Source organism: Nothobranchius furzeri, chromosome 11 (assembly GCF_043380555.1).
Source record: "Nothobranchius furzeri strain GRZ-AD chromosome 11, NfurGRZ-RIMD1, whole genome shotgun sequence".
Classification (NCBI taxonomy): Eukaryota; Metazoa; Chordata; class Actinopteri; order Cyprinodontiformes; family Nothobranchiidae; genus Nothobranchius; species Nothobranchius furzeri.
The window spans coordinates 53,985,580-53,998,402 of NC_091751.1; the positions used below are offsets into that span (position 1 = coordinate 53,985,580).

The window sequence follows — 12,823 nt, forward strand, 5'->3', positions numbered from 1 at the left end:
GTTTATCCACCTTCCTCCTGTCAGTTCTGGTTTTACATGCAAAACTAACTAAGTAAAAAACATTTTTAGACATAGCTAATAAATATAACGTTAGATTATTTAGTTAGTTTCAAGAAAACGAGCCCAAAAAACGTATTGCTTACTCCAATGGCAGATTTTATTTATTTATTTATTTTTACTGAAAATAAGAATTTTTGAATCACCTCATTTAGAGTAGTGTTGTTTTTTTCTAGATGTGAATTTTTTTAAATAACATTAAATGTGTAAAAGTAACATTTTTTTTACTTTCTTACAAATCAGTTTTTGCAGTCTAGCGAGTGTTGCAGCCAGTGAAAACATTACTCATGTGTGCTCTTTGTCATATTGTTTCTTTTGTTCCTCAAGGATTTTTAATTTGTCTCCATCGCTTTGTAAATACAGTCACATAAAGGACAAAACAGATTCCCCAGAGTCCTAACCGCATTCTGTGTTTCTGTTTCATATTGTCTCTCGCTTCAGGGCACTGCTCTTGCTGCTCCATCAGGAGACAACAAGCTGGTTCGAACCAGCAGAGTAAGGAGGCAAACCCCAGGGGGAAATCAGCCTCCCGCTGCATCCTCAGTCAACCAGACCCTGCGGGAACAACCTCTGGTCTTTAACCATGTCTACAACATCAACGTCCCCTTGGAGTCTCTGTGCTCTGTTGACCTGGACACTTCTGCAGCATCAGGATCAGGTGACAGCGAGGACTTATCTTTATTATTTTGCTTATACGGTATAAAATTTTAGCTTTATTAATTTTGAGTTCTTTTTATGTTAAATTTCTTTTTAGATTCTCATGCTGAGCTAGGATCCAGGCCTCCAATGGAGGGTCCGGTTGAGCCAACAGAATACACCGAGCAGACCATGGACGCTGAAAGCCAGGTCAGCTTTTAAACACCATTGTGTGCGTTACAAACCTCAACGTTGCAAAATAAGTGTATGCTTTCATGACTTCTAAATGTAGAATTGCTTATTTATAGAAAAATAAATAGAATTGATTAAAGCTGCATTGCCACATTTGGAAAACAATTCATCGTTGAAAGCAACACCTTCTCACACCCGAAGAACAAGTGATTGTTTCCGATGTGCTGTGCCAAAGCATCGGTTTCTGACGCCCACGTCGCACATTTCACCAACATTTAACCTCTAACCTCTTGCTATTTTACCTTCCCCTCACCCCCATCCTAACCTTTACCCGGCTGCTCATTCTAAACTTCCTGTCCCTAACCCCTAACCCCTAACCCTAACCAGTGCTCCCCCTAGTGTCTCTTAGCCACAAAACACTTTGTAGACACTTTACTATACCATCCATCTTAACTTCTTCACACCTCTCCTACCTACATTCTCCTCTCCTATCCTATACTGCCCCCTAGTCATAGACACAACAAATAATTCCTTTGTACTTGTCTAAGTACCTCCACCAATGACAACACAACTCTGCCCAAAAGCAACTAGTGGACCATCCGGTTGTTGGTCTCATTGAAACACCGCACTGCCCTGGGTCCTCCACTTATTACATACTTGCGTATTTAGCAGCAGAACACCACAGGTGTGAGAGGTTCTCCGCTCAATAATATATGGTACCACTTCAATTTTGGGACAAAACACCAGAGTCCCAAAAAGAAAAGCACCATCTGCAGTCATGAACAACAAAAGATGTTTGAACTTAGAAAATGGAGACGGGTGTTTGACGCTCTCTCCTTTACTGTGACATCGCGGGTTTAAGTTTCCGGCTGAGGCGTCTCAGGTAAGATACCCGAGGAGAGGGTTGAGTTTTCCACGACAATGTTTGGGTTCAAAACCTAGCTTGTTTGCAGCTATAAATGTGTTGAAGTGAAAGAAGCTTTTTCTCTTAGTGCCCAAAGTAACAGAATGTAACCAGTTCACAACACATGGATGAATCACTTTAAACAACTTTTCAGCTGTTAATTTGTCCCAGCTACAACAATGACTTAGCTGCAACAGGTACAAGTTGACATATTAAGAGCTCTATGAAACTGCTCATCATCAAACAGCTAACTTGAGACAAGCCAGTAGCTGGGGAACAGCGTGTGTCACTCATTGGATAAAGCAGCTCATTTTTTCTTCAGATGTTTGAGACTAAAACAAAGTCTGGTGTCTCTATGGCCTGGGTGGCCTTTTGGCAATGGAGGTGCCTATTGGGGCCAGTGGGGGAGCTGGCTCACCGGAGGGCCTAGGCCAACCAGCCATTCCTCCCTATCCCCACACATTTTTCTCCTCCTGCTCCCTCACATCATCACACAAACATGCACATAGAACCTTGGGGGTTGGACAAGTCAGGGGGTGCGGATATGGACCCCATTTTTGCATTCCTGTAGCAGCCTGCCCCCCAATTTAATTTGCACATTAAACACTCCCACCAGCGACATTCCACGCAAACACACACTTAGGGCCTTGTGAATGAGCACATTCAATGGCATTTGGCAAGGGGATTTTTCAGCCTCATCCCAAGTGCCAGTGTCCACTTCCAATTTTAAACTGCACTTAGACACAGCAGGCTGTGGGGGGAAGAGGGGTGGTGTGGTGGCATCATCTGGCGAAGGCCAGACGATGCCTGCACTGCCCGCCCACCACAGCCATAAATACACCTCATCAACACGTACCAACACTATATTTGAGCAGGCGGAGGGAAACTAGGGGTGTTGGCACACCTCTGTTGTCACTTGGCTTCCCAGGGCTGGAGGTTAGGAGGGGGATATGGTCATATGGTTGAGGTCTGGGGTGGTGGGTTGCTTTGCTCAGCGTTGGGCGGGAGAGCCTGCTCATCAGCACCCCAGGAGAAAAGGTCGAACTCTGGTAACCGGTAATGATTGTACCCTTTGTGCAGCAGTACCGGGACCAGAGTGAATATGATGTGAATGGGGAGCATAAGTAGGTGTCTGGCATGCAGTTTTGTAAGTCTTAGGTTGTATGTGTATGTGTGAGCGTGAGGGAGGGACTGTGATTTTGTCTGTGTATGACTGTACATGTCAGGTGGGGCCTTTGACTCCTCCCCTCTCCTTGGACTTCTTTTGCTGCGATACATCTTCGCCTCCCCTCCCCCTGCCACACCTGGTGTGGAGTGTGGTGCCTTGGTCTGTCTGAGTGTTCGCGGCTCCCGGGTCAGGGGGTTTAAGATTTTTGGCGTCTGCCTGACGGGATCTGAGTCCCTGGGCTCTGCCGGGTCCCCGGCGGGGGTGGTCGCTGGGTTCCGGTTTCGGCCGGCTAGGGGGTGGGAGGCTGCGGGCGAGCCTGTGGGCTTGCCGCTGATATCTCCCGGGACTCTGCCGGCTAGTGGTTGTGCCCCCCCATGGGCAATCCTCTGCACCTCTTGAGGGGGCAGGGGCTTTTCTGGTTGCAGTCTCCATGGGGTTCCTGTGCTCTGGGACAGCTACAGAATCTCTGAGACTTGGAGCTCCTTCCATCTCCTACACATCTTTCGGGGGCAGATCTGTGGCCCCTCACACAATACTATTGGACACTCCTGTAGAGAAACCTTACATATACAAGCGTGTGTACGCACACAGGTGCTCACATGGTGCTCTCATAGGTATGGACTTGGGCATATTCAACACATGTCTTAAGGTTGTGGTTGGCACTTAATGCACTGTGATTTACTATTGTGTGATTGTTCAGTAAAACAATGTTGATTTTATATTTCCTCATCAAGTTGACAGTGATAGCTTGCTCCAGTTGTACTGTCGTGGGTCCCTTTTTTCTCCTTCTGCAGGTCTAGAAGCAGACCCCTGTTCATCATTGATTGTTTATTTTCGTGGACACCCCCCTCCCCCCCACCACCACCACCCCTTTGTTTCTTCCCTTCTCTTTCACCTCTGTCTCCGTGTCTGGTCGGAATTACAAGCACTCAAAAACAATAACAATAAAGTTTTAAGTATCAGGCGTGACATTAAAAGTAGAAGCTTTGATACCTCAGAGTAAATCTGTAAGGCTTGCCACCATCATTCAGACATTGCTTCACAGCCAGACAGCACACGGGGGTGGGGGGTGGGGGGGGGGGGATAAATAAAGAAAAAATGAAATAAAACAATGTGAAGACACATAAATCATGAATGTATAATCAAAAATGTTTTGTCATTTTGCACCAAACTCACTCTTTTCAACTCCTTCTCAGGTGACATTCACACACCGCATCAACATACCAAAAGCAGCTTGTGGTGGTTGTCCAGCGTTGAACACAATCCAGCAGCTCGCCACCAGAGTGGAGATACTGGAGAGGGAGGTGTCCTTGCTCAGAGCTCAATGTGGATCGGGATGCTGCGGGGAAAGTTCTGGCATGGGTGCGTTCTTTTTAGCACCAACAACAATACTCTTGGAAGATGTTTTTATTAATATAATCCAGGTGTTTGTTTAAACAGGTTTTCTGAAATATCATCAAGTTGCATAGAGGCAAGGATTTATGGATCTACAAGAAAAGGAAATTATGTAAAACCCAGTTGTGTTGACATGACAGGAAGTAATGAGTGCTGTCAGGAAACCAGATGGGAAACAGGAGACAGGTAACACCAGAATATTTATTCTAGAGGGCAACTTAGTTTTATCTGTGGAGAAAGGGGTGTGAAAAATTCTCTGATAGCTCTGCTGTTATAATAGGAGTGCGAGTGGATGGAACTACAAAATAAATTACGAGTAAAGTATCTGCTCCAATGACACTATCACCCGTTTCAAATATTCTCAGAAAACCCTCGATCTGTATTGTGAGAAAATGATTTTCTCCAGCAGACATGATCCGAATCAGAAAGAGGAAGCTACGCTCGGCTGTGGAGGATGATGAAGGAAACTCTAAACAGCTTTTTGACAAAAGTTTTTCTTGTATGAGATGGAATTTTAATACATTTGCCGCATTTTGATGTTGGATTTAAAATTTTGATGAATTGTTGTCATAAATTCAAAATTCTTCCTGGCACTCGCAGAGTACAGACACCTCTTTTTGCTCTCTTATCTTTTTTTCCCCAAGGCTCTTTGTCCTGTCTGCCCCCAGAGCGCTTCTCTGCATTTCTTCTGAAAAACCCTATTTTTAACAATGGATTTGATAAATTGGTCATTCAACACAATTGATAAGATTTTTTCAACAATGAGAACGGAGAAGGGGGGCTGCTACATGCCCACAGGGGACACACCCGGCGGGGTGTATGCTCGATTCCTGGAGGGAATGGAAGATCATATGCCTCTCCCAGCTGTCCATTGAGGATGTCGAAGACATGTGGATATTCGGCCTGATGATCACTGGATTTGTCCTGATTGGTGTGGGAGGATATCTGGTTTTCTGGAAATTTGGGAAGACGGGAGCGATTGGAGGGCGACCCGCACCCACGGAAAGCATCGTCAGTGTGGAGACCTCACAGACTGGGACGTTACTCAAGGTGAATCGTAAGCTGGACAATGTTCTGGCTGTGATACCGGTACTAGTGCGCAAAATGAATGTCATCTCGGAGAGGGTCACCAGACGGTATGGACAAGTTTAAAAACCCAAATTGGCTTCACTGAAGGACTGGAATGATCAGTTTAAAGACTGGAGGCAGAGAGGAAAATGCCCCCCCCCCCCCCCCCCCCCACACACACACACACACACACACACATACACACACACACACACCTTCGGATTGGTGGACTTCAGCCTGGCGAGGTCATCAACCTGCAGGAGTCAATGTGCTCTGCGCTTCTCCCGATATCTCCCTCCCACCTGCGGCTACAGTGGCTGGTAGATGGCTGCTCTCGCTGGGGGAAACAGGATCCCAGCCCCCCCCCCCTATTGGGGTCTCATGTTGCGCTGTGTTGTCTGAAGTCTGTTGCATATCTGTTTGAGGTGTTTTTATGCAGATTAAAGCTGCCCTCCTGGTGGGAGGGTAGCTGTGAAGTGCCTTTTTTTCCTCCTCCCGAATTAAGTCCTCATGTTACCCTCTTATCTCTATTAAGGTAGCGCGACTCAGGGTTGCGAATGACCACAGTCACCAGTTCTTGTCATGTGTCTTGCCCATGTATGTCTGATCTCTGAATTGTGTGTACTGAAACTCTAATTTCCCTCTGGGATTAATAAAGTATCTTTGATTTGATTTGATTTGATTAAAATACAAATTCTCAAACTACCCTATGAGTGTGAGTTTTAATTAAAAAAAACGTGTTCCAATCATGTAATACACATTTTATGTGTCTTTCCTCACAGGTCGGTTGGATTTTGTCCCAGGCTGTAGCGGTCATGGAAGCTTCAGCTTTGATCTTTGTGGCTGTGTCTGCGAAGACGGCTGGACTGGCAAAAACTGCTCTGAGACCCGCTGCCCTAGTGACTGCTCTGGTCAGGGAGTGTGTATCGAAGGAGAGTGTGTGTGTGACCGTGACTTTGGAGGAGACAACTGCTCAGAGCCGCGCTGTCCCTCGGACTGCTCAGGTCGTGGCTTATGTATTGATGGGGAGTGTGTGTGTGAGGAGTCCTTCACGGGCGAAGACTGCATGGTGGGAAGGTGCCTCAACGACTGCTCGGATCAGGGTTTGTGCATCAACGGGACGTGCCAGTGTCGACCCGGCTATGTGGGAGAGGACTGCTCGTTGGTGTACTGCGCAAACAACTGCAGCAAGAAGGGAGTCTGCAAGGAGGGATTCTGTGTCTGCCAGGATGGCTTTGCTGGGGATGACTGTAACTCTGGTAAGTCACAAATTTTTACCCATTTGCTTTTCAGTTGCAAAAAGTACTGGGACATGCACAGTTCATTAGAAACTCATAAGAAGGTGTTTCTACTTATAGTTGTAGAAATCTCTGAAAGCATGTAGCCAACAGCAGACAAACTATAATCCAACTGATTCAAATACAAAATGCTTTATTTTAGAAATGTTTTGTAGCACTGTCAATACTGTGCTGCCTATGAGGAAACTAGGTGTAATTATGCTCATTTCAATTCATGCTTCAGGTTTGAGGGGGTATGAAACTTTAAAGGCACACTTGGTAGTCTAGCTTGCTTTTAGCACCCCCTAGAGTCTGTTATTAATTCACCTTCGTAAAACCAAAACTTAAACTCTCCTTGTTGTGCGTTCATCTTTTTAACACCTTAGTCTAACTTCAGAAATGTTTCCTCAGCCTTCATCAGTGTCTACAGGAGTGGTGCATCACTAAGTCAAACAAATCACAGCTGTGTTCATGATGTAAAGCATACAGGAATCATGCTGGAAGCAGACTCTAGCACTAGTATGTCGGCTAGCCACTTTACTATTGACTAACACAGTTCCTTGTAAGACATGACACAGATCTCGAGAGGAAGAATCATGTGACCACAGGGAAAGGCTGCGGAGTGTCAGCAAACCCAAACATGGATTCAGAGTGCAGGTGATCAGATAAGCAAGTTATCCTACAAGTGGCTAGCTGACACGATCCCAGACAGGAGAGCAACACCGGTTGGTAGTCAGTGTCTGCGTGGCGTGTTGAGGATTCGATGGTGTGTAAGAATACGGGGATGTTTGGATAGAGACAAAAAAGCATCAATGACTTGAGTGTTTGCCTGGGAAGAAGGGGTTAATGTTGGTCTTGAGGTCGGATTACACTCAATTTTTAACCTTGTGTTGGCGCAGGCAGCAGGCTGCATCTTTGTTCACATACTTGCTGCTGCATGGCACTACACTGCATGTAATACTGGAGTGTTTCATTACGGGGTTTGTGGAGTACAACCAAACAAACATGGTGTAAATAGAAGAGATTAGTAACTAATATTGAGATAAAGGTAAAAAAAAAAAAAAGACAACATCAACATTTTTGTTAAAAAGACCTCTAAAAAGCAGTAACTGAGAAGGTTGAGCGGGTTTTTTCGTTAATCAGAAGATTGCAGGTTCGATCCTGGCTCCAGACAGGGAATTCTGCCTGCTGGTGGTGGTTGGAGAGGCTGATGGTGCCTGTGCTCGGAAGCCTCATCTCTGTCAGTGCGCCACAGGGCATCTGTGGCTACATCACAATCAGTGTGTGAATGTGTGTGCGTGAATGAATGAATGTAGTGTAAAGCGCTTTGGAGTCTTCTGACTTAAAGATGCAATACTAGTGCAGGTCTTTTATCATTTAAACTGGAGATGGAGTGACCGTGGCGAGTGTGTCTGGCTTGTTTTATCAATTCCACCTACTGGTTACTCAAATATTGCAGCAATATTGCATTCATTTTGGGGGATGCGCACAAACAAAGCTTCAAATCAGCAAGTTACGCATGGCAGCTATTTTAATCACACATATGCGTCGTTAAAAAGCAAGTATACTCCGGCTCTTGGGGTGTCGGAACTGTTGGTTTTTAGTCTGTGATCCTGTTCGCGTCCAGGGAATTCCAGCATGTTTTAACTAGCTTATCACAAATATCACAAATAATCCAACATAACTGGACGTGATCACTACAGCCTGACAAACATATAACGTCCAAAAGGTTCAATTTTTCACCATCTACACTGACCAACATTTCATCTACGGCATAAATCCACTTTCTATGTGGTCTTCTAAATCCAGAAGGTTCTGCTCAGCGCATGTTTACATTCCATGAAGACAAAACATTCATATAGACACTCTTAGAAGCCAGACAACATTCTTCACTCTGAATAAGTGAAGACTTCATGATTTTATAGTTATAAGTTAAATAATCATATGTGATGAATGAACAAGAATTTTAAATAAATGTTTGAATAATCTGTGCTTAAATCAATGAATATGAAATAAATATTGTTCTTACAATGATCCTTTTATATCACAAAGTAACTGTGTTTGATTTAACATCTTAATCATTGTTTACACTCATAAACATTACAATACGATACACATTAAGGTTAATATACACCTCACATAAGAGTTTCAAGACATTCTCATTCACAGTGTTAAAAACATCTTTGTGTCTGAAGGAAGGCGTGGCTTTCTGAGAAACACTTTGCTAAAGCCTTCCAGACATGGCACATTCTGATTTGCCAGAATACGCCAGAAATGATAAATGACTTATTAAAACAGGATTTACTTCTCGATTAATTAGGTTTCCAGCTGACCCCCAATTCTGCCAAAATGGGAAAAAAGCATCTCTTTGAAACAAGCTCCTTTGATCTTAAGTCAAAACCTTTCTGTGACACCGCAAGTGATTACAGACACAACAGCTCTTTTCAGAGCGACTTCAACTCTCAGACATCTGCCTTGGACACCTAATCTGCAGACCCTGGGTTGCATCTCATGGCAGGGGAAGCTGAACTCAGAGGAAGCTACTAATCTCTGAGTGTTGTGGTCTCGACGTCTGGTGACCTCACCACTCTGACTGCCGGGTGCAACTCATACAAGGGTATCATAAGTCTGCATACTGACGTCTGATGAGGTTTTTATCAATAACTAACTCTCTAGTTTATAACAAAAAACAAATTCTTTTACACCCAGATTTCACAATTTCTCTCAGATACAAAGAACGGTTGCTACAGCATCTAGCTTCCATCACAACACTTCATATCCACCACACCGCATCTCCTAATTCATACCTCGTCATGTATCATTAGTCTAGGAAAAATAATTAAATTCATTTTATAAACTATATACTGACGCTGTCTGGATTAATACGAAGTGTGTTTATGGTCCCTGAATAAGCAAAGAACCTTAGAATCTTCTGATGAAACATTCAAAGATCAATCAGATTGATGTTTCATATTTATATGGAATATCACATCTTATTGGTCGTAATTAATATGTATTCCACTACATTTAATGGCGAGCTAGCCAGGAGATTTCGATTTTAGAAACAAAGAAAAGCTTTAGCATGCACAAACACCACAGGAAAAGTTATGATAATAATAATACTTTGTCAACAAAATGACCACTTTGCTGCGTTTTTACATAATGAGTGGTTTGTTTTGCTGCCATTAGGTTTCAAATTCTGTGTATTGAAACTTGCACATATTGGTGTGAACTTGTTCATATTATGATTACATGATAAATTAGATGCTAACCACTATGTCTGTAAAATGTATGTAAAAATGGAATGCGAAAACTTGGAGAATTGCATTAGCAACATGCATGATGTTGTAAATATCTATATGTTGATGCTTTGCAGCCATGTGCATTTGGAAAACCACTAATCTTCTGCATCAAAGTAAAAAAATTAATAAAAATGCATCAAAATACTGATGTTTTACATTTTAAAATAAAAGCTGACCTGCAGTTTAACTTATTCTTCATACAAACATATCAATAAAACACATTTATGGATTAGAGCAGAACTGATGCCTATGTGTAATTTGGTACACAAGTTATTGCACATTGTTGCTCAACCTTTAATTAGTGACATTATTTATTCAATAATTTCATGAAATCATTATGAGTTTGAATAAATGTCAAGAACAATTTGGTCCAGCCGAATTGTTCCTGAGGAGTAATCAACAAATCTTCACATTTAAAGGGTGAAGAAAATGTTCAAACTTTCCATTAAATACAAAAGCAACAACAGTTTTCTCAGTGGAGATAGTTAATTTAGGTCAGTCTCATTTAATTGGCACTGTGTGTCCTAAGCTTTAAGACTTCAGGTTTATGGCGCTGGCCCAGTGAATGTCTTGAAAGAAAAATTGGGACAAATTACAGCCGAGTGCTGGAAAACAGCTCTCAGCTTCAACATAGCATGTGCACAAGCTTGAAAAATAAACCTGTCTGTGCTTCAGAGGCAAGTGGTGGTGTAGGGGGAGGGTACATGACTTGCAGGACAGCAGAAGGTCTAACGGGATTCATTTGTCAAAAGTCACATTCATCCAGGGAGCAAACTGTCACATTAGCTGCAGCTGAGACAGTTTCGGAGCTGTGCTTGCCTTTGTTCAAAGCCGCCTCTCCATGCCAAAATACCACATCCCCTTCTGCCATTTGAGGCACCTGTCAACAAAGTGACGGATGAGGACAGACAGGGGAGCGAGCAATAAAACGTCGGGGACGGAGAAATGTACAGCTAAGGCTGATTCTTGCATTCTGCCCTCCTGTTTAATATCTATACCAAGTGAGGGAGATGGATTGCTTATTTCTTCATAATTAGCCGGCGCTTGTATGGGAGAGTTTGTCGAATACAAAATGAGAAGTTCAATTACTAAAGGCATGCAGGGTGACAGGCTTAAGTGTTTCATGTTATCAGAAGCCTAAGAAAACACCAAGCAGTTTTGCTTCAATTATGGTGGCCTATATCCTCCCACTGAAAAATAATAGAGACTGTTGAATTTAAATTGGATGTTTCAGTCATGGAGTGAGAAATAGCATGTATATCTTTACATGAAAGAACAGAATATCCGTCCACAAAGCAGATATCACCTGTTGAAGAGGGATGTTGAGTGCTTATTCCAGAGGTATTTTTTGGTCATTTCCATGTTGTCCAATGATGGCTTGCAGAGATGACAACAGACATTTGCATTTAGATAAAGTTTTGAATATTTCTACTCTGTGGTTGTGCGGTTCGTCTCAAGACTACAAACCAACGTTTGTTCTACTTTCTGTTTTTCATTGATCTGTTTGATCTGTGTGTCTTTAGCATTTTCCATCTCACTTATAAATGTCGTAATGACAGTTTTAAAGCATAACATAGTTTAGGGTCCCATAAACAAATAAATGTAAAAAAGATCAAACTCATATGATCTAATTCTCCTAATTTCGAATTTGGCAGATATTTAGAGAGCAGATTCACTAAGAAAATATTTTAATGCAGGCTGAACATGAAACTAGTCTCCTACACCTGTTTCCTGCTTTAACTTCTGATAGAAAATAGATGATGAAGCTCTAGGATTTGAAAATCCTGACACAATCACACTGCCACTTGGCGCTCATGGACTCACCTCTTGACTCGTGACGGAGAAGGCTGCTGTTGATTTTAACATGTTGACTAGCAGATGCTAACCGTTAGCATTAGCAACTCCACAACACTGCAGAACTCCTTCTGGCTTGTGTGATTTGTGGAGCTAAAACATCAACATTGCAAAACTAGTCAGTGGTAGAGTCACATTGCTGTTGTCCACTCAGAGGTGAGATGTCCAAATATCAGGGAATTAAAACTCCAAATCCTGTCATCTGAAGCTACTTTTTCATTCCAGTTGACTTCTACGTCCTCAAACAGGTGCGCCAGAGCTTTTTTCCCGCAAAGAACACATTAGGAGGCATTCATTTCCACTATAGACCACTGCAAATGTATTAAACTATGAGTGAAGCTGACCTTTAAAAACAGCGGCATTTGACAAACCTGGAGTTTATGGAGTTTTTTGGCACACATAGAAAGAATCCTTTCCCCTCTGGACTTGTAATGTTCCTTTGGGATGGTGAAAAGAAGCGGATCTGCCGACCAACGTGCACAAGGAGGGTGGCAGAGGTGAAGCAGCTCACCTAGATTGAGAAGAGCCAGACCCTTCAAGGGTTTGAATGCAAACAGAAGTATTTCAGAATATGACACAATATGGAATTTACACGTTTACGTTTAGTTAACATTAGGTTAGTCTTGTGTAGTCAATATCTCTGAATTTCATCTTTTTCATTAGAGAAAACTTTACCTAGACCAAAAAGTAAAAAGGCGAGAGGTATTTTAACTGCCTCGGTCTTCGTTTAGTGTGATTTGACTTGTTCTGGAGGAATGCAAACACCTAAAAAGGCAGGAGATGAAAGCAAAGGATGTTGGTAAAGAACAAGATAAAATAAATAAAATAAGACAGGATAGAAATGTGCTAAAATATCTAACATACTGGCTAAACAACGTGCTGTTTTTCACCTTTCTATGTCTTTACTTAAGAAAAGCTATTATTTTCCAACCAAAACTGCCCGTTTTTAGCAACTAAATCCCAAAAAGTT

The 12,823-nt window shown here is 42.6% G+C and overlaps 1 protein-coding gene across 4 annotated transcripts in view; it reads left to right on the forward strand.

Annotated features, from left to right (window-relative positions):
- tnr (tenascin R (restrictin, janusin)) overlaps positions 1 to 12,823 on the forward strand; it is a 240,954-nt gene that overhangs the window by 147,920 nt on the left and 80,211 nt on the right. For all 4 annotated transcript variants that reach the window (XM_070541686.1, XM_070541689.1, XM_070541688.1 and 1 more), the window contains exons 4-7: positions 499 to 715; positions 812 to 903; positions 4,154 to 4,319; positions 6,203 to 6,679. In XM_070541686.1, coding sequence (XP_070397787.1) covers positions 499 to 715; positions 812 to 903; positions 4,154 to 4,319; positions 6,203 to 6,679 — 952 coding nt within the window. The remainder of the gene's footprint in view (positions 1 to 498; positions 716 to 811; positions 904 to 4,153; positions 4,320 to 6,202; positions 6,680 to 12,823) is intronic.